General features: G+C 35.9%; 2 protein-coding genes across 2 annotated transcripts in view; both read left to right on the plus strand.

Annotated features, from left to right (window-relative positions):
- The window catches only part of LOC132109802 (microtubule-associated tyrosine carboxypeptidase-like), a 383,617-nt gene that overhangs the window by 178,187 nt on the left and 179,493 nt on the right, over positions 1 to 25,937 (plus strand). The gene's annotated exons all lie outside the window — the stretch shown is intronic.
- On the plus strand, positions 21,757 to 23,313 carry LOC132098129 (beta-1,3-galactosyltransferase 2-like). Its single transcript, XM_059504288.1, has 2 exons — positions 21,757 to 21,894; positions 22,211 to 23,313. The coding sequence occupies exons 1-2, from the start codon at positions 21,869 to 21,871 to the stop codon at positions 23,262 to 23,264; spliced, it is 1,080 nt and encodes a 359-aa protein (XP_059360271.1). The 5' UTR covers positions 21,757 to 21,868; the 3' UTR covers positions 23,265 to 23,313.

The following is a 25,937-nucleotide window of genomic DNA, read 5'->3' on the forward strand; positions in this document are numbered from 1 at the left end:
ACTCGGAAGAAGAGACTTGCCTCTTAGAACACATGTATGCTACACAGCAAGACATTTTCGCACCAGGGAAAATATGGTAGCAACAAGTAAATTGAAGTAAATGGGAAGATGAAATCACGAAAAAAAAGCCAACAAACAGTTAACACACTGAATTAACAAAATACCACCTATAACACAGTACTTAGATGTCTTGAATGATGATCAGAAGTTTCTAAGGTCGAAGTATCACGGCTTTCCAGAAATAAGGGCTCAGACTAGCCAGTTGTATATAACGTTACGTTAAGTGCAAGCAAGCTGAACTCGAACGTTCAATGACGCATCAGAATAAACTCACATATGTCTGTGGGTGCTTCTCAATTCATATTTATGCATCCTCGTTTCCTTTCCTCGCTTCCTTTCCTCGTGTCTTAGCTCCACCCTTTCAGGATGCGAGGGAAGGACGCAAGGAAAAGACGTGAGGATGGAGGACTTGAATCAAGTGAAATGATTTATCCTCGCTCCCTTCAGCGTTACTTCAAAGTGTCATCAGCTGTAATTAAAGGGATCTGCCCTTATGTTGTTAAAGTTTGTTAATTAAGACATTCATAATAAATATTAATAAAGCAAGATGCCCTGTTTGAAATATATGACATGCATGGTTTATTTGAAGTGAAAAGGTAAAATATAAATAAAAATTGTTACAACAGATGTGAAGGGGGAGGAGAATTTATACGTGCGTCACGTTAAGTCGATAAAATACTTCCGCATAGGATACACCTGTGTATCCTCGCTCATCTCTCCTCATGAAGCCTCCTCCCTCCTCGATCCTCGTCTCCTCGTGGTGCAATTAGAGAATTGAGATGTCCTTCAAGATGGCTGTGTTCGATCGGTTTCCGGGTCATAGGATGGAGGACGGAGGAGCGAGGAGACGAGTAGGGATATTGAGAAGCACCCAGAGTGTGTGTGTGTGATTTTGGAAATCAATACGTATTGTATAGTAATAACATAATATAATAAAATAACATGATATAATATATTAATATTATAATAATTATATATAATATCATATTACGCTATATATAATTACAATATGACATCTTACATTAAAACATTATAGGCCTGACAAAAGAAGTGGCTAAAATCGACTTTTATTATTATTATCGACTCTGAAATTATAGCCTATTTTTGGATTGTAATCGTTTCTGCAGTAGTCATTTTAGTTAGCTTAATTAGCTTATTTTGAACACACACACACATAATATATATATATATATATATATATATATATATATATCTATATATATATATATATATATAACAGATAACAAAGAACATGTACAATCATCCAAAATTATTAAAATTGATTCAAATAGCACATGCACACATACATGTATAAACGCACACATTAAAAAATGTTCGTTTCCTTCTATCTACATCAAACCGAATAGTAACCCATCCAAAACAGACATATATAATCCAGGAACCATACTGTCAGTATACAATATCCCCTCGAGTCATTTTCGTATCGATTCAATATAGGCTGTTTATTTATGGTCTCTTAAATTGCTTATTGTTCTACATGATTTCATCTCTTCACGTAAAACATTTGCCCATAGGCTAATATTCAAATAATTGTGAGCTAGGTGTTAAATCATGCAGTTTTGGCTAATAAATCGTGGTCAAAAACACTTGAACAAAAAACTTGTTTCTTTATTTCACGTTATGTAGGCTATGACATTTTGTAGATGGCTTCCGACCAGGATGAAAGGGATCACATTCATCTTCAAGCGTAGATCTGTAAATAAATAAAAAGAACGTTAACCGCGATTGACATTGAAATTTTTCTTACACTGCCTGTATAATTTCCTGATAATTTCTCCATTCCCGTCAATATACCGGCCGTTACCCGTACTTCATTATTTAATGAAGTAGATAAATTATTAAAGTTTGTGGATAAAAGCTACTTCATATGTATTCACTTGCCACATACCGAATTATTTCCAATTCCCCAAAAACGTTGTTTAAATATTTTGTCCCGTTGCTTTTATGGACTCTATATCTATGGGCTTCTCTCTTGACGTCTCCCCGATTGCCTGCGAGCTTCTCCTCCTGTCTGTACGGTAATTTCTCTACTGTGCGACAGAGAGTCGCGTGGTTATGACGCAATCGTTAGCCTATTTTTACAAAAACTGTTTCTACGGGGCCATAATGTAACATAGAAGGTAATGGAGCCCTTTATACATTGTCATGTATCTGTAGAAATAAATAATGGACAAATGGAGTCTTTAAACACCTCAGATGTAAAGTTATTCGCTGTCAAAGTGACGCCAAAATGAATGGGATGTCAATGGGATGCTAACGCAAGTGAAGTTCTGCTACAAGATGGTGGCCCACAGCCGACTTCAACTTCCGGTCGACTTCCTTGCCGCCTGCTTAAGATGCAGATTTATTTACTCATCTACATGGACACACCTCTCATGGCTACAAGGACTCTACGGCAAGTCAGAGCATCCAGTTTGCAAGAGCGCGAAGATGGCAAGGATAGCCCTTACAATTATACATATAGCTTTTGTCTCATAAAGTTATCACCCCAGGCACGAATGAGTGCAAATTTGGAAATGATTTTATTCAACAGTTAAATTAATAAGAAAGTAATATTATTATTGTATTATTATATTATATTTTGAGTAGGCTATTATTTCAATTTAATAAATAGTTGGCATAGTTTCACAAAAATAGAAATTCTGTTTATTTACATTTACTCAACCCAATGATTCAGATGCAGCTTCTGTAACAAAAGTGTAGCATGTGTAATTCTAAATTAAATATTAATATTTAAAGCTACATTTTGTTTGCTTATTCACATTTAACACAATTAGGCTCTAAAATATCTTATGAGGGTCCTTTTTCTTCCTTTTTAAAAACATAATAACATATGATAAACTGAAATCATACTCAAAAGTAGATACCTGATTTATTTTACAGTAAAGCAATTACAAATATAGATATAGGGAATATAGTTATCGAATGACACAAATTAGTCCAAATTTGGAAATTAATACAATGGTTAAATAAATAAGAAAATGTATGGCAAGTTCTGACCTTTTGGATGTATTTAATTATAAATACAGTACCTTTGTAATCTATAACAACAGTACATTTATTCATGCTTGAATATTAATATAGGTACCTGTAATTTTGGCCAAATTATATATACTTTTTTTTTTTTTTTTTTCACATGCTATAATGTAAGCATCATTTATGACCCCTTTGTGTTTAATAAAAAAAAAAAAAAAAAAAAAAAAAGATTGATTAGTGAAATGAAAGAATGATTTAATAAAAAATTATATTGATTATTAATTGTCTCTCATTGGCCTGATTAGCTTTGCCCTCAAAACCTTTCTTATTTAGTGGTACAGTATTGCTTTATTTGTACATAATACACTTTGCATAAACGTTTGCAATTAGTTTTTTAAAAGGTAACGTTACAGTATCAAGGCCTCTATGCTTACATTTCTTTTTTGATATTTTTTTTGTTTAGGAGCATAAATAAATTAATAGGGCAATATTTGATTTTTTTTTTACCTTTTTGATCCCATTTTCCATCGAATTTTTATTAAATTAGTAAAATACAATCCAGAAGAATAAGTTACCAGTCAAATGAAATCAGCATCAACATTTCAGCTTTGCAAGGCACAGAACTCTGCTGTTGCATTAAGGATTATACAGACTTTTTGAGAAGACTTAGAGGTGGCGTTAATGTATTTCATAAAAAAACGATGTAATGAAATTAATGTTTAAAATATAAAGTTTTGAAAATGGAAATATTAAACGATTTAAATGACTCATTTATACTTTCAAATTAAACTGAAACCGACAGTAGGTGGCAGCATGTCACTGCCTTATCAATGAATCATTTATTTAATCGATTCGTTCATTCATTTAAGAACAAAACAAATGACTCTCTTTATGAATTGGTAATGGATAAATCATTGACTCGCTATATTTGTTCAAAAATGCAGATTCATTCAAAAACGTTGTTCAGAAACAGCTGTGTGTTTGTTTGGAGATGCACCGCGATCAGCTGTGACTTTGTTTGAATTTGTTTTTAAGAAATTGAGCAAATTATGTTTTCCTGAAATTTAAGCCCATATGTTCAGGGGCGCCTGCAGGATTTCTTCCGATGGAGCCCTCTCTACACTGTTTTTTATGATGAATGACAATACTGCAGTCTGCTTTCACGATCTGAGGTGAACCAATAAACATTTACTGCCTTCATTCAATCCCCATACTCCGTCTCTTTAATCTTATTTACTATGCTAACTGCATTATTATTAATTTTTTTTTCAGACTTGCCTTTTTTGTTGATGCTAATACAAAATATCACGGGGGACTCCCATAAGTCTATTTTTAAATAATATAAAAGAAAAAATAATGTAGTTTAAAAATTGATATTTAATTTAGAATTTCATATGCTCTACTTTTGTTTCAGAAGCTGCATCTGAATCGTCATATATTTACAGACTAAAACAGTTTGGTTATCAGCATTCTTCAAAATATCTTCCTCAAACGCAATAAAGGCATAATGTTTGAAACAACATTGGGTTGAGTAAATGTTAATAAACAATTTCTATTTTTGTGAAACTATCGCCAACTATTTATTAAACTGAAATAATAGCCTACTCAAAATATAATATAATAATAAAATAATAATATTACTTTCTTATTAATTTAACTGTTGAATAAAATCATTTCCAAATTTGCACTCATTCGTGCCTGGGGTGATAACTTTATGAGACAAAAGCTATATGTATAATTGTAAGGGCTATCCTTGCCATCTTCGCGCTCTTGCAAACTGGATGCTCTGACTTGCCGTAGAGTCCTTGTAGCCATGAGAGGTGTGTCCATGTAGATGAGTAAATAAATCTGCATCTTAAGTGGCCTGTTGCGTTAACTTAACGTCTGTCGGCGTGTGGCGTTATTTTAACGCGTGGTGGCATCTGGCGCTAACTTATCGTGTAACGGTGCTTATTTAACGCCTAGCGGCGTTATAAAAACGGCGTTTTAAAATTAATACGCCATTGAAAAGGACGCGTTTTATGGTCCACTTGGCTTTCCATATATATCATACACACACTGTCCCGATTGGCCTGCACACACTGCTTAAAACATTTAGTTATAAAGAAATTATAAATATAATTAAGTATCGATACTTTGCAGAAAATATCAATACCAAAATAGAAGCTTCTGAGTATCGATATATCGATACTTTAGCATCGATGTGCACATCCCTACTTGGAACCCCTGCCTCGGACATGGCTTTCCGCATGTTTGCGGCATTGTCACATTCAAGACCAGGTGACACTTGTTAACGGGTATGTCCCACGTTTTGATAATTTCTTGCAGTGCATCAGCAATGTTTAATGTCGGGTGCCTTCCATCGAATGCTTCACATTGAAGAATAGCATGTGTGCGCTTAAAATCAGCATCAATCCAATGTGAGGTAACACTGATATAGGACTGTGTAGTGTACTCACAAGTCCATATGTCGCATGTAAATGCTAAAGCATGTGATTCGGCAACATGTTCTTTTAATGCGGGAAGTGATGGACTTGTGCATTTCAGGGATGATTTTGTCAGCAAAAAAGCGCCTGGAGGGGGTCTTGTAACGTGGCTCAAGCAGATGGAGTAGTTCGTTGAATCCAGTGTCTTCCACTATGCTATATGGCTGCAAGTCAATGGCTATCATGTTCCCAATTGCTGCTCTAATGGCTTTAGCTCGTACGATCTGAGGGCCACTGTTTGTTTGGTGTAGGGATAGCAAAGCTAGTAATGGTCAGCTGGTTAGCGCACGTTTTTAGCTGTGACTGTCCTTTCTCTGCCGTACCTAAAGTTGCTGCATTTTGGCTGCTATCTGTAGATTCCTTCATGCACAACTCGTATTCTTTTGGATGTTTTAGACGCAAATGTTTTAAGAGCGGCGAAGTTGTGTACTGTTTAGGGTCCCTGCCACCACGAGACCAATCGGCATTGCAAATTGAACATGTAGCTCGACTTGAATCGCATTCTTTTGGTTGAAAGTACTGCAAAAACAAAGCTTTTTTTGCTCAAGAGTTCCATTTTCAGATTCTCACAGCCTAATACATTCGAACGGTCCACATGTAAACAACTTCACATAATCAACAGCCGCGTGACGTCGACCAGCATAGTGCAAACCTAGGGTTCGGTTCGGCGGGGGAAAAAAATATAAGGTTCTGAACCCTGTCAAAAAGCCCAGTATTCGGCCGAATCCTGGATTCAGTGCATCCCTATATATATATATATATATTAGGGGTTTTAACCACGTACCTCAGTTTTGAAGTCACGGTTTGGTTCATTTTCGGTACAGTAAGGGAAAGAATTGCAAACATTAAACTGCAGGTTTTTTTACTCAAACCAATAGGGGTGGTGTTGAGTGGATAAGACACATGCCATTGGTGTGAGAGACCTGGGTTCGAATTCACTGTGAGACACCTATGTGTCCCTGAGCAAGACACTTAACCCCTAGTTGCTCCAGAGGCGTGTCACCTCTGACATATATAGCAATTATAAGTCGCTTTGGATAAAAGTGTCAGCTAAATGTAACTGCAATATCATATAATGAAAAATATAAATAACTATGATTACAGTGCAGCAATACCAATCCCTCAGATTTAGTTATTGCGTTGGACCGATCTGAATTACGAGCAAAGGTCTGTTTAAATGCCGACGGGAGCTGCGTTTGAATTACAATCATTTTTTTTTCCTAGTTGTAGTGATGTTCACACTCGCGTGATGCCTTTTGAAAACCTTAGGCCGGTGACACACTGGCATATTGCACCTTGTCAAACATAGTCTATTTTGCCGTCAATACTGTTGACGGTGTCCTTTATCAGTAGGCTTTATATTTATGCTCAACATGAAGTATAGCCCTCTCAAGGCAGGCGTTGCTGATTTGCAACAGTTAAAAACTAAAAACCTTATTACTCCAGATACATATTTTATGTATCTGGAGTACTAAAAACTTTACTAAAGGTTACTAAAGTTACTAAGGTACTAAAACTTAATTTGAGCCTGAGAGGGATAGATATTGTTGTCGTGAAGACAAGATCCTGGTCTGTCGGCGGCCTCCCTCTATGTCACCTACAAAAGGAGCGCTGCTACTGTAGGTGACATAGAGGGAGGCCGCCGACAGACCAGGATCTTGTCTTCATGACAACAATATCTATACTTCATGTTGAGCATAAATATAACTTTTTTCTTTATTTCACGTTATGTAGGCTATGACATTTTGTAGATGGCTTCCGACCAGGATGAAAGGGATCACATTCATCTTCAAGCGTAGATCTGTAAATAAATAAAAAGAACGTTAACCGCGATTGACATTGAAATTTTTCTTACACTGCCTGTATAATTTCCTGATAATTTCTCCATTCCCGTCAATATACCGGCCGTTACCCGTACTTCATTATTTAATGAAGTAGATAAATTATTAAAGTTTGTGGATAAAAGCTACTTCATATGTATTCACTTGCCACATACCGAATTATTTCCAATTCCCCAAAAACGTTGTTTAAATATTTTGTCCCGTTGCTTTTATGGACTCTATATCTATGGGCTTCTCTCTTGACGTCTCCCCGATTGCCTGCGAGCTTCTCCTCCTGTCTGTACGGTAATTTCTCTACTGTGCGACAGAGAGTCGCGTGGTTATGACGCAATCGTTAGCCTATTTTTACAAAAACTGTTTCTACGGGGCCATAATGTAACATAGAAGGTAATGGAGCCCTTTATACATTGTCATGTATCTGTAGAAATAAATAATGGACAAATGGAGTCTTTAAACACCTCAGATGTAAAGTTATTCGCTGTCAAAGTGACGCCAAAATGAATGGGATGTCAATGGGATGCTAACGCAAGTGAAGTTCTGCTACAAGATGGCGGCCCACAGCCGACTTCAACTTCCAGTCGACTTCCTTGCCGCCTGCTTAAGATGCAGATTTATTTACTCATCTACATGGACACACCTCTCATGGCTACAAGGACTCTACGGCAAGTCAGAGCATCCAGTTTGCAAGAGCGCGAAGATGGCAAGGATAGCCCTTACAATTATACATATAGCTTTTGTCTCATAAAGTTATCACCCCAGGCACGAATGAGTGCAAATTTGGAAATGATTTTATTCAACAGTTAAATTAATAAGAAAGTAATATTATTATTGTATTATTATATTATATTTTGAGTAGGCTATTATTTCAATTTAATAAATAGTTGGCATAGTTTCACAAAAATAGAAATTCTGTTTATTTACATTTACTCAACCCAATGATTCAGATGCAGCTTCTGTAACAAAAGTGTAGCATGTGTAATTCTAAATTAAATATTAATATTTAAAGCTACATTTTGTTTGCTTATTCACATTTAACACAATTAGGCTCTAAAATATCTTATGAGGGTCCTTTTTCTTCCTTTTTAAAAACATAATAACATATGATAAACTGAAATCATACTCAAAAGTAGATACCTGATTTATTTTACAGTAAAGCAATTACAAATATAGATATAGGGAATATAGTTATCGAATGACACACATTAGTCCAAATTTGGAAATTAATACAATGGTTAAATAAATAAGAAAATGTATGGCAAGTTCTGACCTTTTGGATGTATTTAATTATAAATACAGTACCTTTGTAATCTATAACAACAGTACATTTATTCATTCTTGAATATTAATATAGGTACCTGTAATTTTGGCCAAATTATATATACTTTGTTTGTGAATTTGCACATGCTATAATGTAAGCATCATTTATGACCCCTTTGTGTTTAATAAAAAAAATAAATAAAAACAAAAAGATTGATTAGTGAAATGAAAGAATGATTTAATAAAAAATTATATTGATTATTAATTGTCTCTCATTGGCCTGATTAGCTTTGCCCTCAAAACCTTTCTTATTTAGTGGTACAGTATTGCTTTATTTGTACATAATACACTTTGCATAAACGTTTGCAATTAGTTTTTTAAAAGGTAACGTTACAGTATCAAGGCCTCTATGCTTACATTTCTTTTTTGATATTTTTTTTGTTTAGGAGCATAAATAAATTAATAGGGCAATATTTGATTTTTTTTTACCTTTTTGATCCCATTTTCCATCAAATTTTTATTAAATTAGTAAAATACAATCCAGAAGAATAAGTTACCAGTCAAATGAAATCAGCATCAACATTTCAGCTTTGCAAGGCACAGAACTCTGCTGTTGCATTAAGGATTATACAGACTTTTTGAGAAGACTTAGAGGTGGCGTTAATGTATTTCATAAAAAACGATGTAATGAAATTAATGTTTAAAATATAAAGTTTTGAAAATGGAAATATTAAACGATTTAAATGACTCATTTATACTTTCAAATTAAACTGAAACCGACAGTAGGTGGCAGCATGTCACTGCCTTATCAATGAATCATTTATTTAATCGATTCGTTCATTCATTTAAGAACAAAACAAATGACTCTCTTTATGAATTGGTGATGGATAAATCATTGACTCGCTATATTTGTTCAAAAATGCAGATTCATTCAAAAACGTTGTTCAGAAACAGCTGTGTGTTTGTTTGGAGATGCACCGCGATCAGCTGTGACTTTGTTTGAATTTGTTTTTAAGAAATTGAGCAAATTATGTTTTCCTGAAATTTAAGCCCATATGTTCAGGGGCGCCTGCAGGATTTCTTCCGATGGAGCCCTCTCTACACTGTTTTTTATGATGAATGACAATACTGCAGTCTGCTTTCACGATCTGAGGTGAACCAATAAACATTTACTGCCTTCATTCAATCCCCATACTCCGTCTCTTTAATCTTATTTACTATGCTAACTGCATTATTATTAATTTTTTTTTCAGACTTGCCTTTTTTGTTGATGCTAATACAAAATATCACGGGGGACTCCCATAAGTCTATTTTTAAATAATATAAAAGAAAAAATAATGTAGTTTAAAAATTGATATTTAATTTAGAATTTCATATGCTCTACTTTTGTTTCAGAAGCTGCATCTGAATCGTCATATATTTACAGACTAAAACAGTTTGGTTATCAGCATTCTTCAAAATATCTTCCTCAAACGCAATAAAGGCATAATGTTTGAAACAACATTGGGTTGAGTAAATGTTAATAAACAATTTCTATTTTTGTGAAACTATCGCCAACTATTTATTAAACTGAAATAATAGCCTACTCAAAATATAATATAATAATAAAATAATAATATTACTTTCTTATTAATTTAACTGTTGAATAAAATCATTTCCAAATTTGCACTCATTCGTGCCTGGGGTGATAACTTTATGAGACAAAAGCTATATGTATAATTGTAAGGGCTATCCTTGCCATCTTCGCGCTCTTGCAAACTGGATGCTCTGACTTGCCGTAGAGTCCTTGTAGCCATGAGAGGTGTGTCCATGTAGATGAGTAAATAAATCTGCATCTTAAGTGGCCTGTTGCGTTAACTTAACGTCTGTCGGCGTGTGGCGTTATTTTAACGCGTGGTGGCATCTGGCGTTAACTTATCGTGTAACGGTGCTTATTTAACGCCTAGCGGCGTTATAAAAACGGCGTTTTAAAATTAATACGCCATTGAAAAGGACGCGTTTTATGGTCCACTTGGCTTTCCATATATATCATACACACACTGTCCCGATTGGCCTGCACACACTGCTTAAAACATTTAGTTATAAAGAAATTATAAATATAATTAAGTATCGATACTTTGCAGAAAATATCAATACCAAAATAGAAGCTTCTGAGTATCGATATATCGATACTTTAGCATCGATGTGCACATCCCTACTTGGAACCCCTGCCTCGGACATGGCTTTCCGCATGTTTGCGGCATTGTCACATTCAAGACCAGGTGACACTTGTTAACGGGTATGTCCCACGTTTTGATAATTTCTTGCAGTGCATCAGCAATGTTTAATGTGGGGTGCCTTCCATCGAATGCTTCACATTGAAGAATAGCATGTGTGCGCTTAAAATCAGCATCAATCCAATGTGAGGTAACACTGATATAGGACTGTGTAGTGTACTCACAAGTCCATATGTCGCATGTAAATGCTAAAGCATGTGATTCGGCAACATGTTCTTTTAATGCGGGAAGTGATGGACTTGTGCATTTCAGGGATGATTTTGTCAGCAAAAAAGCGCCTGGAGGGGGTCTTGTAACGTGGCTCAAGCAGATGGAGTAGTTCGTTGAATCCAGTGTCTTCCACTATGCTATATGGCTGCAAGTCAATGGCTATCATGTTCCCAATTGCTGCTCTAATGGCTTTAGCTCGTACGATCTGAGGGCCACTGTTTGTTTGGTGTAGGGATAGCAAAGCTAGTAATGGTCAGCTGGTTAGCGCACGTTTTTAGCTGTGACTGTCCTTTCTCTGCCGTACCTAAAGTTGCTGCATTTTGGCTGCTATCTGTAGATTCCTTCATGCACAACTCGTATTCTTTTGGATGTTTTAGACGCAAATGTTTTAAGAGCGGCGAAGTTGTGTACTGTTTAGGGTCCCTGCCACCACGAGACCAATCGGCATTGCAAATTGAACATGTAGCTCGACTTGAATCGCATTCTTTTGGTTGAAAGTACTGCAAAAACAAAGCTTTTTTTGCTCAAGAGTTCCATTTTCAGATTCTCACAGCCTAATACATTCGAACGGTCCACATGTAAACAACTTCACATAATCAACAGCCGCGTGACGTCGACCAGCATAGTGCAAACCTAGGGTTCGGTTCGGCGGGGGAAAAAAATATAAGGTTCTGAACCCTGTCAAAAAGCCCAGTATTCGGCCGAATCCTGGATTCAGTGCATCCCTATATATATATATATATATTAGGGGTTTTAACCACGTACCTCAGTTTTGAAGTCACGGTTTGGTTCATTTTCGGTACAGTAAGGGAAAGAATTGCAAACATTAAACTGCAGGTTTTTTTACTCAAACCAATAGGGGTGGTGTTGAGTGGATAAGACACATGCCATTGGTGTGAGAGACCTGGGTTCGAATTCACTGTGAGACACCTATGTGTCCCTGAGCAAGACACTTAACCCCTAGTTGCTCCAGAGGCGTGTCACCTCTGACATATATAGCAATTATAAGTCGCTTTGGATAAAAGTGTCAGCTAAATGTAACTGCAATATCATATAATGAAAAATATAAATAACTATGATTACAGTGCAGCAATACCAATCCCTCAGATTTAGTTATTGCGTTGGACCGATCTGAATTACGAGCAAAGGTCTGTTTAAATGCCGACGGGAGCTGCGTTTGAATTACAATCATTTTTTTTTCCTAGTTGTAGTGATGTTCACACTCGCGTGATGCCTTTTGAAAACCTTAGGCCGGTGACACACTGGCATATTGCACCTTGTCAAACATAGTCTATTTTGCCGTCAATACTGTTGACGGTGTCCTTTATCAGTAGGCTTTATATTTATGCTCAACATGAAGTATAGCCCTCTCAAGGCAGGCGTTGCTGATTTGCAACAGTTAAAAACTAAAAACCTTATTACTCCAGATACATATTTTATGTATCTGGAGTACTAAAAACTTTACTAAAGGTTACTAGTAAAAACTTTACTAAAAGTTACTAAGGTACTAAAACTTAATTTGAGCCTGAGAGGGATAGATATTGTTGTCGTGAAGACAAGATCCTGGTCTGTCGGCGGCCTCCCTCTATGTCACCTACAAAAGGAGCGCTGCTACTGTAGGTGACATAGAGGGAGGCCGCCGACAGACCAGGATCTTGTCTTCATGACAACAATATCTATACTTCATGTTGAGCATAAATATAACTTTTTTCTTTATTTCACGTTATGTAGGCTATGACATTTTGTAGATGGCTTCCGACCAGGATGAAAGGGATCACATTCATCTTCAAGCGTAGATCTGTAAATAAATAAAAAGAACGTTAACCGCGATTGACATTGAAATTTTTCTTACACTGCCTGTATAATTTCCTGATAATTTCTCCATTCCCGTCAATATACCGGCCGTTACCCGTACTTCATTATTTAATGAAGTAGATAAATTATTAAAGTTTGTGGATAAAAGCTACTTCATATGTATTCACTTGCCACATACCGAATTATTTCCAATTCCCCAAAAACGTTGTTTAAATATTTTGTCCCGTTGCTTTTATGGACTCTATATCTATGGGCTTCTCTCTTGACGTCTCCCCGATTGCCTGCGAGCTTCTCCTCCTGTCTGTACGGTAATTTCTCTACTGTGCGACAGAGAGTCGCGTGGTTATGACGCAATCGTTATCCTATTTTTACAAAAACTGTTTCTACGGGGCCATAATGTAACATAGAAGGTAATGGAGCCCTTTATACATTGTCATGTATCTGTAGAAATAAATAATGGACAAATGGAGTCTTTAAACACCTCAGATGTAAAGTTATTCGCTGTCAAAGTGACGCCAAAATGAATGGGATGTCAATGGGATGCTAACGCAAGTGAAGTTCTGCTACAAGATGGCGGCCCACAGCCGACTTCAACTTCCGGTCGACTTCCTTGCCGCCTGCTTAAGATGCAGATTTATTTACTCATCTACATGGACACACCTCTCATGGCTACAAGGACTCTACGGCAAGTCAGAGCATCCAGTTTGCAAGAGCGCGAAGATGGCAAGGATAGCCCTTACAATTATACATATAGCTTTTGTCTCATAAAGTTATCACCCCAGGCACGAATGAGTGCAAATTTGGAAATGATTTTATTCAACAGTTAAATTAATAAGAAAGTAATATTATTATTGTATTATTATATTATATTTTGAGTAGGCTATTATTTCAATTTAATAAATAGTTGGCATAGTTTCACAAAAATAGAAATTCTGTTTATTTACATTTACTCAACCCAATGATTCAGATGCAGCTTCTGTAACAAAAGTGTAGCATGTGTAATTCTAAATTAAATATTAATATTTAAAGCTACATTTTGTTTGCTTATTCACATTTAACACAATTAGGCTCTAAAATATCTTATGAGGGTCCTTTTTCTTCCTTTTTAAAAACATAATAACATATGATAAACTGAAATCATACTCAAAAGTAGATACCTGATTTATTTTACAGTAAAGCAATTACAAATATAGATATAGGGAATATAGTTATCGAATGACACACATTAGTCCAAATTTGGAAATTAATACAATGGTTAAATAAATAAGAAAATGTATGGCAAGTTCTGACCTTTTGGATGTATTTAATTATAAATACAGTACCTTTGTAATCTATAACAACAGTACATTTATTCATTCTTGAATATTAATATAGGTACCTGTAATTTTGGCCAAATTATATATACTTTGTTTGTGAATTTGCACATGCTATAATGTAAGCATCATTTATGACCCCTTTGTGTTTAATAAAAAAAATAAATAAAAACAAAAAGATTGATTAGTGAAATGAAAGAATGATTTAATAAAAAATTATATTGATTATTAATTGTCTCTCATTGGCCTGATTAGCTTTGCCCTCAAAACCTTTCTTATTTAGTGGTACAGTATTGCTTTATTTGTACATAATACACTTTGCATAAACGTTTGCAATTAGTTTTTTAAAAGGTAACGTTACAGTATCAAGGCCTCTATGCTTACATTTCTTTTTTGATATTTTTTTTGTTTAGGAGCATAAATAAATTAATAGGGCAATATTTGATTTTTTTTTACCTTTTTGATCCCATTTTCCATCAAATTTTTATTAAATTAGTAAAATACAATCCAGAAGAATAAGTTACCAGTCAAATGAAATCAGCATCAACATTTCAGCTTTGCAAGGCACAGAACTCTGCTGTTGCATTAAGGATTATACAGACTTTTTGAGAAGACTTAGAGGTGGCGTTAATGTATTTCATAAAAAACGATGTAATGAAATTAATGTTTAAAATATAAAGTTTTGAAAATGGAAATATTAAACGATTTAAATGACTCATTTATACTTTCAAATTAAACTGAAACCGACAGTAGGTGGCAGCATGTCACTGCCTTATCAATGAATCATTTATTTAATCGATTCGTTCATTCATTTAAGAACAAAACAAATGACTCTCTTTATGAATTGGTGATGGATAAATCATTGACTCGCTATATTTGTTCAAAAATGCAGATTCATTCAAAAACGTTGTTCAGAAACAGCTGTGTGTTTGTTTGGAGATGCACCGCGATCAGCTGTGACTTTGTTTGAATTTGTTTTTAAGAAATTGAGCAAATTATGTTTTCCTGAAATTTAAGCCCATATGTTCAGGGGCGCCTGCAGGATTTCTTCCGATGGAGCCCTCTCTACACTGTTTTTTATGATGAATGACAATACTGCAGTCTGCTTTCACGATCTGAGGTGAACCAATAAACATTTACTGCCTTCATTCAATCCCCATACTCCGTCTCTTTAATCTTATTTACTATGCTAACTGCATTATTATTAATTTTTTTTTCAGACTTGCCTTTTTTGTTGATGCTAATACAAAATATCACGGGGGACTCCCATAAGTCTATTTTTAAATAATATAAAAGAAAAAATAATGTAGTTTAAAAATTGATATTTAATTTAGAATTTCATATGCTCTACTTTTGTTTCAGAAGCTGCATCTGAATCGTCATATATTTACAGACTAAAACAGTTTGGTTATCAGCATTCTTCAAAATATCTTCCTCAAACGCAATAAAGGCATAATGTTTGAAACAACATTGGGTTGAGTAAATGTTAATAAACAATTTCTATTTTTGTGAAACTATCGCCAACTATTTATTAAACTGAAATAATAGCCTACTCAAAATATAATATAATAATAAAATAATAATATTACTTTCTTATTAATTTAACTGTTGAATAAAATCATTTCCAAATTTGCACTCATTCGTGCCTGGGGTGATAACTTTATGAGACAAAAGCTATATGTATAATTGTAAGGGCTATCCTTGCCATCTTCGCGCTCTTGCAAACTGGATGCTCTGACTTGCCGTAGAGTCCTTGTAGCCATGAGAGGTGTGTCCATGTAGATGAGTAAATAAATCTGCATCTTAAGTGGCCTGTTGCGTTAACTTAACGTCTGTCGGCGTGTGGCGTTATTTTAACGCGTGGTGGCATCTGGCGTTAAATTATCGTGTAACGGTGCTTATTTAACGCCTAGCGGCGTTATAAAAACGGCGTTTTAAAATTAATACGCCATTGAAAAGGACGCGTTTTATGGTCCACTTGGCTTTCCATATATATCATACACACACTGTCCCGATTGGCCTGCACACACTGCTTAAAACATTTAGTTATAAAGAAATTATAAATATAATTAAGTATCGATACTTTGCAGAAAATATCAATACCAAAATAGAAGCTTCTGAGTATCGATATATCGATACTTTAGCATCGATGTGCACATCCCTACTTGGAACCCCTGCCTCGGACATGGCTTTCCGCATGTTTGCGGCATTGTCACATTCAAGACCAGGTGACACTTGTTAACGGGTATGTCCCACGTTTTGATAATTTCTTGCAGTGCATCAGCAATGTTTAATGTGGGGTGCCTTCCATCGAATGCTTCACATTGAAGAATAGCATGTGTGCGCTTAAAATCAGCATCAATCCAATGTGAGGTAACACTGATATAGGACTGTGTAGTGTACTCACAAGTCCATATGTCGCATGTAAATGCTAAAGCATGTGATTCGGCAACATGTTCTTTTAATGCGGGAAGTGATGGACTTGTGCATTTCAGGGATGATTTTGTCAGCAAAAAAGCGCCTGGAGGGGGTCTTGTAACGTGGCTCAAGCAGATGGAGTAGTTCGTTGAATCCAGTGTCTTCCACTATGCTATATGGCTGCAAGTCAATGGCTATCATGTTCCCAATTGCTGCTCTAATGGCTTTAGCTCGTACGATCTGAGGGCCACTGTTTGTTTGGTGTAGGGATAGCAAAGCTAGTAATGGTCAGCTGGTTAGCGCACGTTTTTAGCTGTGACTGTCCTTTCTCTGCCGTACCTAAAGTTGCTGCATTTTGGCTGCTATCTGTAGATTCCTTCATGCACAACTCGTATTCTTTTGGATGTTTTAGACGCAAATGTTTTAAGAGCGGCGAAGTTGTGTACTGTTTAGGGTCCCTGCCACCACGAGACCAATCGGCATTGCAAATTGAACATGTAGCTCGACTTGAATCGCATTCTTTTGGTTGAAAGTACTGCAAAAACAAAGCTTTTTTTGCTCAAGAGTTCCATTTTCAGATTCTCACAGCCTAATACATTCGAACGGTCCACACACGAACGGTAAACAACTTCACATAATCAACAGCCGCGTGACGTCGACCAGCATAGTGCAAACCTAGGGTTCGGTTCGGCGGGGGAAAAAAATATAAGGTTCTGAACCCTGTCAAAAAGCCCAGTATTCGACCGAATCCTGGATTCAGTGCATCCCTATATATATATATATATATTAGGGGTTTTAACCACGTACCTCAGTTTTGAAGTCACGGTTTGGTTCATTTTCGGTACAGTAAGGGAAAGAATTGCAAACATTAAACTGCAGGTTTTTTTACTCAAACCAATAGGGGTGGTGTTGAGTGGATAAGACACATGCCATTGGTGTGAGAGACCTGGGTTCGAATTCACTGTGAGACACCTATGTGTCCCTGAGCAAGACACTTAACCCCTAGTTGCTCCAGAGGCGTGTCACCTCTGACATATATAGCAATTATAAGTCGCTTTGGATAAAAGTGTCAGCTAAATGTAACTGCAATATCATATAATGAAAAATATAAATAACTATGATTACAGTGCAGCAATACCAATCCCTCAGATTTAGTTATTGCGTTGGACCGATCTGAATTACGAGCAAAGGTCTGTTTAAATGCCGACGGGAGCTGCGTTTGAATTACAATCATTTTTTTTTCCTAGTTGTAGTGATGTTCACACTCGCGTGATGCCTTTTGAAAACCTTAGGCCGGTGACACACTGGCATATTGCACCTTGTCAAACATAGTCTATTTTGCCGTCAATACTGTTGACGGTGTCCTTTATCAGTAGGCTTTATATTTATGCTCAACATGAAGTATAGCCCTCTCAAGGCAGGCGTTGCTGATTTGCAACAGTTAAAAACTAAAAACCTTATTACTCCAGATACATATTTTATGTATCTGGAGTACTAAAAACTTTACTAAAGGTTACTAGTAAAAACTTTACTAAAAGTTACTAAGGTACTAAAACTTAATTTGAGCCTGAGAGGGATAGATATTGTTGTCGTGAAGACAAGATCCTGGTCTGTCGGCGGCCTCCCTCTATGTCACCTACAAAAGGAGCGCTGCTACTGAAGGTGACATAGAGGGAGGCCGCCGACAGACCAGGATCTTGTCTTCATGACAACAATATCTATACTTCATGTTGAGCATAAATATAAAGCCTACTGTTAAAAGACACCGTCAACAGTATTGAAGGCAAAATAGACTATGTTTGACAGGTGCAATATTTGAAAATCGAGAATTATTAATTTATTTTTTAAATGACATTTATATCTGAATATATGTCAACCTATAGACTTTCAAACATCAAAGTGTCATGAATTAATATGTATATGTGTACAAAATTACATATAAACATATTTTCCTATCGGCCTTAGAATCAGCTGCAGGGCAGGATTTGCGCTGAACACGGAGACTTCCGCCACTTAATATGTCCGTTTGGAAACACGAAAATGTACCTATGTTCCGTACACAAAATATTGCATTCGGTCATTCGGTACACACGTGCACCGTACCGAAAGCGGTATATATATATATATGGAATTAAAGATTTATATTTAATAGTTGTTTAACATTTTAATAAGTTAAATATATATTTATTATAAACTGAGTAAATATCAACCATTCACCCTTCGACACATTACTGTCACAGACAGAGTCACATGATTAAAATGAATAGAGGAGGGAAATGTTCTGGGGCGCAGAACCGTAAAAGACAAAGTGGAAAATTCAATGCATTAATGAGGACAGCAAAGTTCAACTGAACTAAAAGAAATGGGTAAGATTGCCTCTAAAAAAAACTAATAATTTGAGGTATGTTTGTGAAATGTTATGACATCCAGAGGCCCCTGGGCTACAGTTTACAGGTAAGATTTAAACACCATAAATTACACACAATATTAATTATTCATCATCAGATTGAAACCAAAGCTAGCATAAATGTGAGCTATTTGGTGATTGCTAACTGCATTTTTTTATTTTGAGACATGCCATGCTCATGTTTGATAAATGAAATCCTTGCCATTTAAAGTTTAATGATCACATATAACCATTAAGGTTAGCATTCTGTTTTTCCTTGAAACTTTGAAGCAGCACCTCTGATGAAACACAGTGACTGAACCTAAAACCTTCAGCTGACACACAGATTATATCCACACATTTGTAGTAAATTAAAGTCACACTATATGACATTACAGAAAGTTGTCCTGTCCAGTTTCTTTCACAATAGTGTTGTGTTACTTATTAAGCTGCACGTTATAGGGCCTGGCCCGTGTCCGACAGCTTATCCAAAATAACGTCCCAAGCATCCCCGTCCCCAACCTAAGGGCAAAATGATTATATTTCTTTTCTTTCTTTTTTTAAAGTTAATTTTAAGTTAATTCCCATATATACAAATAATTATGGTAAAAATATAATTTCCCAGCATCCAGTGGGCCCCTCCCAAGTGTAGGCCTGTGGGTTAATGTGCCCCTGATTATTAGCAAGGATACAAACTAGTCAGCTTTCACCAAAATTGCTGCTTTGAATTCAAAGTAGACCATAAGTGTTCAGTTTTTAAAAACTCTTGCTACTTCATTCTTCAGTACTTAGACAAAAAAAAATTAAATAAAAAAATAAAAGATTTTAAAATAATAGTGATATAATAGTGATTTTATTAAAAAAGTGTTATAAGTGGAACTGGTAAATGAGTAAATGAGCAATCCTCTGCAGCCATCTACTGGTTAATGTGGGAATATCATGACATTTTAATTTTAATAGTGTTTATTTTCCAAAGTGCCAGAAATCTTCCTCTCAAGCATGGGGAATTTTTATATATATATATATATATATATATATATATATATATATATATTGTTGTTTTTTTTTTTTTTTTTTTTTACACATTTTATTGGATTTTTTTTTTCAAAGCCTTTAACATAAAGAATAGTATTTTGCATTTCACATACAAATATCTAAAATGAGGCCCATGCCTGTTAGCATATGACTTATTCTTTTACCTTTTGTGCCAAAGGATTTGTGTATCACCCATACAGCATTCAGCTCTATTTGTGTTAAAGGGATACTCCACCGTGTTTTCATATTAAACTATGTTTTTCCCTTAACTAAGACGAGTTAATACATACCTCTCTCGTCTCAGTGCTTGCACTCAATCGCTTTGGCGTGCGGTGACACTTTGAAAGCACTTAGCTGAGCCCATTCATTCTATATGGGCCAAGCAGAGAAGCTACCAAACACCTCCACGTTTTCCCTATTTAAATACAGTTACTCGCGTAGTGTAACTCGACCTAGGACGGTAACACAAGACAAAACGTTGCGCTTTTCTAAGCGTCTAAAATGGATAACTATATTGTGTGGCGGAATACCATGGCAAGTGCTTGTAAGCACTTCGTCTTGGCGCAGTAATATCTTCACTAGAGGGAGCGGGGGCCGGTGAGAGGATTTCTCACAAGTGAAGATATTACTGCGCCAAGACGAAGTGCTTACAAGCACTTGCCATGGTATTCCGCCATACAATATAGTTATCCATTTTACACGCTTAGAAAAGCGCAACGTTTTGTTTTGTGTTACCGTCCTAGGTCGAGTTACACTACGCGAGTAACTGTATTTAAATAGGGAAAACGTGGAGGTGTTTGGTAGCTTCTCTGCTTGACCCATATTGAATGAATGGGATAAACTAAGTGCTTTCAAAGTGTCACCGCGCGCCAAAGCGATTGAGTGCACACACTGAGACGAGAGAGGTATGTATCAACTCGTCTTAGGTAAGGGAAACACATAGTTTAATATGAAAACACGGTGGAGTATCCCTTTAACACAAATAGAGCTGAATGCTGTATGGGTGATACACAAATCCTTTGGCACAAAAGGTAAAAGAATAAGTCATATGCTAACAGGCATGGGCTGCATTTTAGATATTTGTATGTGAAATGCAAAATACTATTCTTTATGTTAAAGGCTTTGAAAAAAAACATAACATAACGTAACAGGGAAAAACATAGTTTAATATGAAAACACGGTGGAGTATCCCTTTAAACTGTAGTAATATGAACTATGTTAACAGAACACATGAATATAGGTGTGTCTTTTGAAACACCAGTAGCAGATTAACATATTTGTGTTTTGTCTTTGATAACCATAGAAGAATACCAGATTACAATGTTTTCAGTAACCATGGTAATACAAACCAATGTTTGTAACCATGGTATTGTTCTCAGAGTCATAAATGAAAAAAAAAAATTATCACGATAAACCCCTGGAGAGAGACGTGTTTTTAACTTGTCCATGCACATAGTACTAATAGGCAGTAGAATTTATTCTGCTTTCAAAATCATTATTTTTAATCACTATACTAACTTACTGGAAAATCATATGATAGTTTTTAAGTTAATGAATGGCTTAGTGTAATTCAGATGACCTTCACTAATGTTTGAGGCATATGTCATAAAAGTCACCATTATTTCCTTGTTGTAGCAGTAAAGGGGTGGAACAGGTTATGCAAAAAAAAAAAAAAAACGGTTTGACTCACTGTGTATTTCACAATCACCATGTGTGTTTGTCATGCAATGGTAGTGCTTGATAATGCGTATGAAATTCTGATAACAGTGGAAATATGGTGGAAGACTGTAAAAAACAAAGGTAAAGTACCTATGCTTCTGTTTTAATTTGTATAATAAAGTTACTACCCACATTGTAGGACTTTTAGTGTTAAGTTAATGTCTTTTTAGAAGTGGCATACAGATTTAGAATAGACCAGTTTGTTTCTATCCATCTTGTGCATGAGTTGCAAAACATATAACTGAAAATTTGAGATGTTTTTATTGGAACTGTTGTACTTTGACATTTATTCCTTGTACAGCAACACAGTGTGTATTAATGATAACAGGTTTATTTAGCTGAATGTATCAATACATGACATGACAAAAGACAGGTCAAACATTTTTTCTCTTTTTAGTCAACACCAGTCAAATAGTGTATGCAGATCTCTTCGTTCATTTGTCATATTCACGCTGTTCCTGGTCCTGTTCCTGTGCTACTACATCGTCCCCATTGAATTCTCAGCATCTTGGGCTTTAACAGTTGGATTATTTCTTCCAGAGAAAATTTCAAGTCAAGCAATCAACTTTTCACTGAAAAGAGTGTCGGCAATGTCTGTGGAATCATGGAAGACCCTGGAACCATATTATGTGGCTTACCCATACAAGTATAATTTAGTTTTGAATGAACCAGAGAAGTGCCAGAAGGAGAATCCATTTATTGTATTAATTGTACCAGTAAATCCAAGCAATAAAGCTGCTCGGGATGCCATTCGTTCAACTTGGGGATCACAGAAGTTAGTTGGGAACAAGACTGTGAGCACATTATTTATGTTGGGTCTACCCACTTCAGAAGAAAGAGAAACGATTCAAAAAGATTTGCTACAGGAAAGTGCAAAGTATCGTGACCTTATACAAAGTGATTTCTGGGACAGTTACAAAAATCTCACAATTAAGACCATGGTAATACTAGAATGGTTGGCTGGTTACTGTCAGTATGCCTCCTACGCAATGAAAATTGATTCAGATGTGTTTCTCAATGTGGAAAACTTAGTGAATATGCTTCTTTCTGCACCAAAGCACAACTATATGTCTGGACTTGTGGCTAGGAGAGGAATAGTACAGAGAGACCCCCATTCTAAATGGTTTATTCCAAAAGCTGTTTATGACCAACCTTTATATCCACCTTACACTCTGGGCTTGGGATATGTTTTCTCTTTGGACTTGCCAGTGAAACTTGTTAAAACAGCACAACTTATCAAAGCGGTTTACATAGAGGATGTGTTTCTAGGTCTGTGTATGACACATTTAGGGATCGCTCTAACTGATCCACCTGATGGAAACTTGTTCAGTGTCTTTCCTGTAGAATACAACCGCTGCCGCTATTCAAAAATCATCGCCACAACAACACGAAGCTTGAGAGACCAAGTGGAGTTTTGGAGGGATTTACTGAGACCTGGTCCATATTGTTAAAAACAAATAGATCACATGCTTACAGGCAACAAAGCTTGCCAGTAATTTTTTGGTACAACCAAAAGCAAACCTGAGTTAATTATGTGTCTTCTAAAAAGAGAATGGCCAAATAAGTGATTGAAGATTATTATTATTTTTTATAAAGTAAGTAACTTGAACTAGACTAGCAACAATTTTGAAGTAGACACTCCATCTCTCCATGAATGAACACTTCTCTCTTCCACCCTCAATACCCATGGCTGAAGTGCGCTTGAGCAAGGCACTGAACCCCCAGTTGTTCTTTGGGCACTGGATATAGCTGCCCACTGCTCCGGGTGTGTGTTCATGGTGTGTTCACTTCTCAATGCTTTGTGTGTGCACTTGTATGGGTTAAATGCAGAGCACTAATTCTGAGTATGGGTTACCATGCTTGGCAAATGTCACGACTTTCACTTTCAAATGTTTTACAGTTAGTCATGCTCATGGAAAGCAGACACACGATTGTTTGGAACAGACACAGCAACAGCCAGATTGTCCTGCATGTGTTCCCTTGCTCTTGCTTCAAGGTTGTGTGGTTCAGAGAGCCGTTATCAAGTTCTTCCTCATCCTGTTGCTCAACAACATCCCAGTTGAGAAGAGCGAGATTGTGAAGCACAGTGCAGCAGCAGAATCAGCACAGCTGTGTTGAGATGGCAGTAGGATGTTGGGTTCACCATCTGTAAATACATGATTGTTGGAACAATAAGTCTGAATGAAGCTTTGTTTCATGTGTTGTTGACTTGTACAGTATATTTATGTTTTTATTGTGATGTTAACTTTTATACATTCTTTGAATCATTAATTCATGTTTCTTGTTGTTGTCAGTAAATAAGATAAAAATATTTTGTTCACTCATGTATTAATTTGCTTGACTGAAAATGTTGTATTCACATCGACTGCATTTGTTGAACTAGTGTATATTCATGTAATGCTATGTCACGACAAAAATTTAATTTAGCTTCTTTTACTAAAATGTCATTTTAAGAAAAAAAAAACAATATTTGTTGCCATTTATCGTTATTATTGCATGTAAGTGTTGGAGTGGGCAAAAGATTGTGGTAATCTTAATTTTAAGTAGTAATGCTTACATTTTTTTAGTATAAATTCAACAGTCTTATTATTGCCGAACTTATAATTACATAAAAGTTCAGGGTAAGATGGTTGTATCTAACAACGAACAATCATAATGGCATAAAACAGTAAAATAAAAATTTAATGTATTCATAATAGTATGAGATAATATACACAAAAAACCATAGTGACAAGGTTATATATCTTTGAATAATTCATCATGATGCTTTTTTTAGAAGCCTGAGGGCTGAAACAAAAATGTTGTTCGCACCTTCTGGGAGTGGGGAGTAATGTCACACCACTGGACTTGTTGGAGATTATATGTCAACCCGTGTGTGTCCTGTGCTCCTGTTGGCCCTGTGTATTCCCTTGAAGGTTGGATTAAAGTATTATTGTTTTGTGTACCCCTGGTTTCCTCATTCATCGCTTTACATAGTGTATTAGCTACAGTATCTAGCATTCGTTATTATGTGTAGAAAATGTAAATAAACAGATACATTTAATGGAAACTAAAATATTTTAAGGTTCATTCTTGAGTTAAATTCCTATTTAATGCTATTTATAGACCAACATATTTTCACAGGATGTAATAACTGACTGACCTTCACTTTTGATATTAAGTGACATGGCATTAGTAGTTTCACTTTCAAGTGCATGCACATTGCTTACCGTGGGTAATGGCTGTTCTCTATTTCTGTCCTTGTCATAGCTGTAATCATGAAGATATATGGAATGTCGTAATTTGTATACATCACATGTGTGTCAACAACGACACTCTTTAGGACAGTGACCTGGTTTTAAACACTCTTAACAGAGTTTGTTATCTCTGACATAAACCCTTCTGTCTTTCAGAGACTTTTCCATGAATTTTGGACACTTATGTAGTTGATGATTGTCATCAGTTGCTCTTCTAAGGTTCTTTATTTTTTCCTTTTGTTGCCTTTCTGTTTGCATCATCTTGTATTCAGCCTCTTTTGCAGCCAGCTCTGCTGCAGCATCTGCATGTTTGCTTGCTGTACAAGAGAATCCTTTCTCTTTCTGCATCAAACTCACCATCTACAGTTGTCATTTTTTTCAAGCACTATTTTGACGATACCATTGGTCACAGCTTCACATGCAGCAATCTGTCACATTGCTATCTTGAGCATGCATGTGCATCAGGGATCTGAACCATTGAAAGTGAAGCTCTTACAGTAGTGGACACCATCCGAATGATGGCCAAACTATGTTTTGAAGTTTTATTACTTGTCCATTTAGTTTAGAAATTACTGACAGAGCTGAATGGAGTGATACAAAATGTTAATTATTAGACATATTCAGCGATTTTCACATATAATTGTTTTTAAGTAACAATATACAAATACACAAACCTTATGCCTTTTCGTGGGGGTGCTCAATAAACTTTAAAAACAGTCTTTTCGTGCACAAATTCAGTTTTAGCAATGAAATTTGGCAAGAAACGCAAAGCTGACAACATGAGATGTACAATTATTCACTCTGTGTCAAATTAAGTGTGGCCTAATGGTTAGAGAGTTGGACTTGTAACCCCAAGGTCGCAGGTTTGAGTCTCTGTGCTGGAAGGAG

The sequence above is a fragment of the Carassius carassius genome, chromosome 2 (genome assembly GCF_963082965.1).
Source record: "Carassius carassius chromosome 2, fCarCar2.1, whole genome shotgun sequence".
NCBI lineage: Eukaryota > Metazoa > Chordata > Actinopteri > Cypriniformes > Cyprinidae > Carassius > Carassius carassius.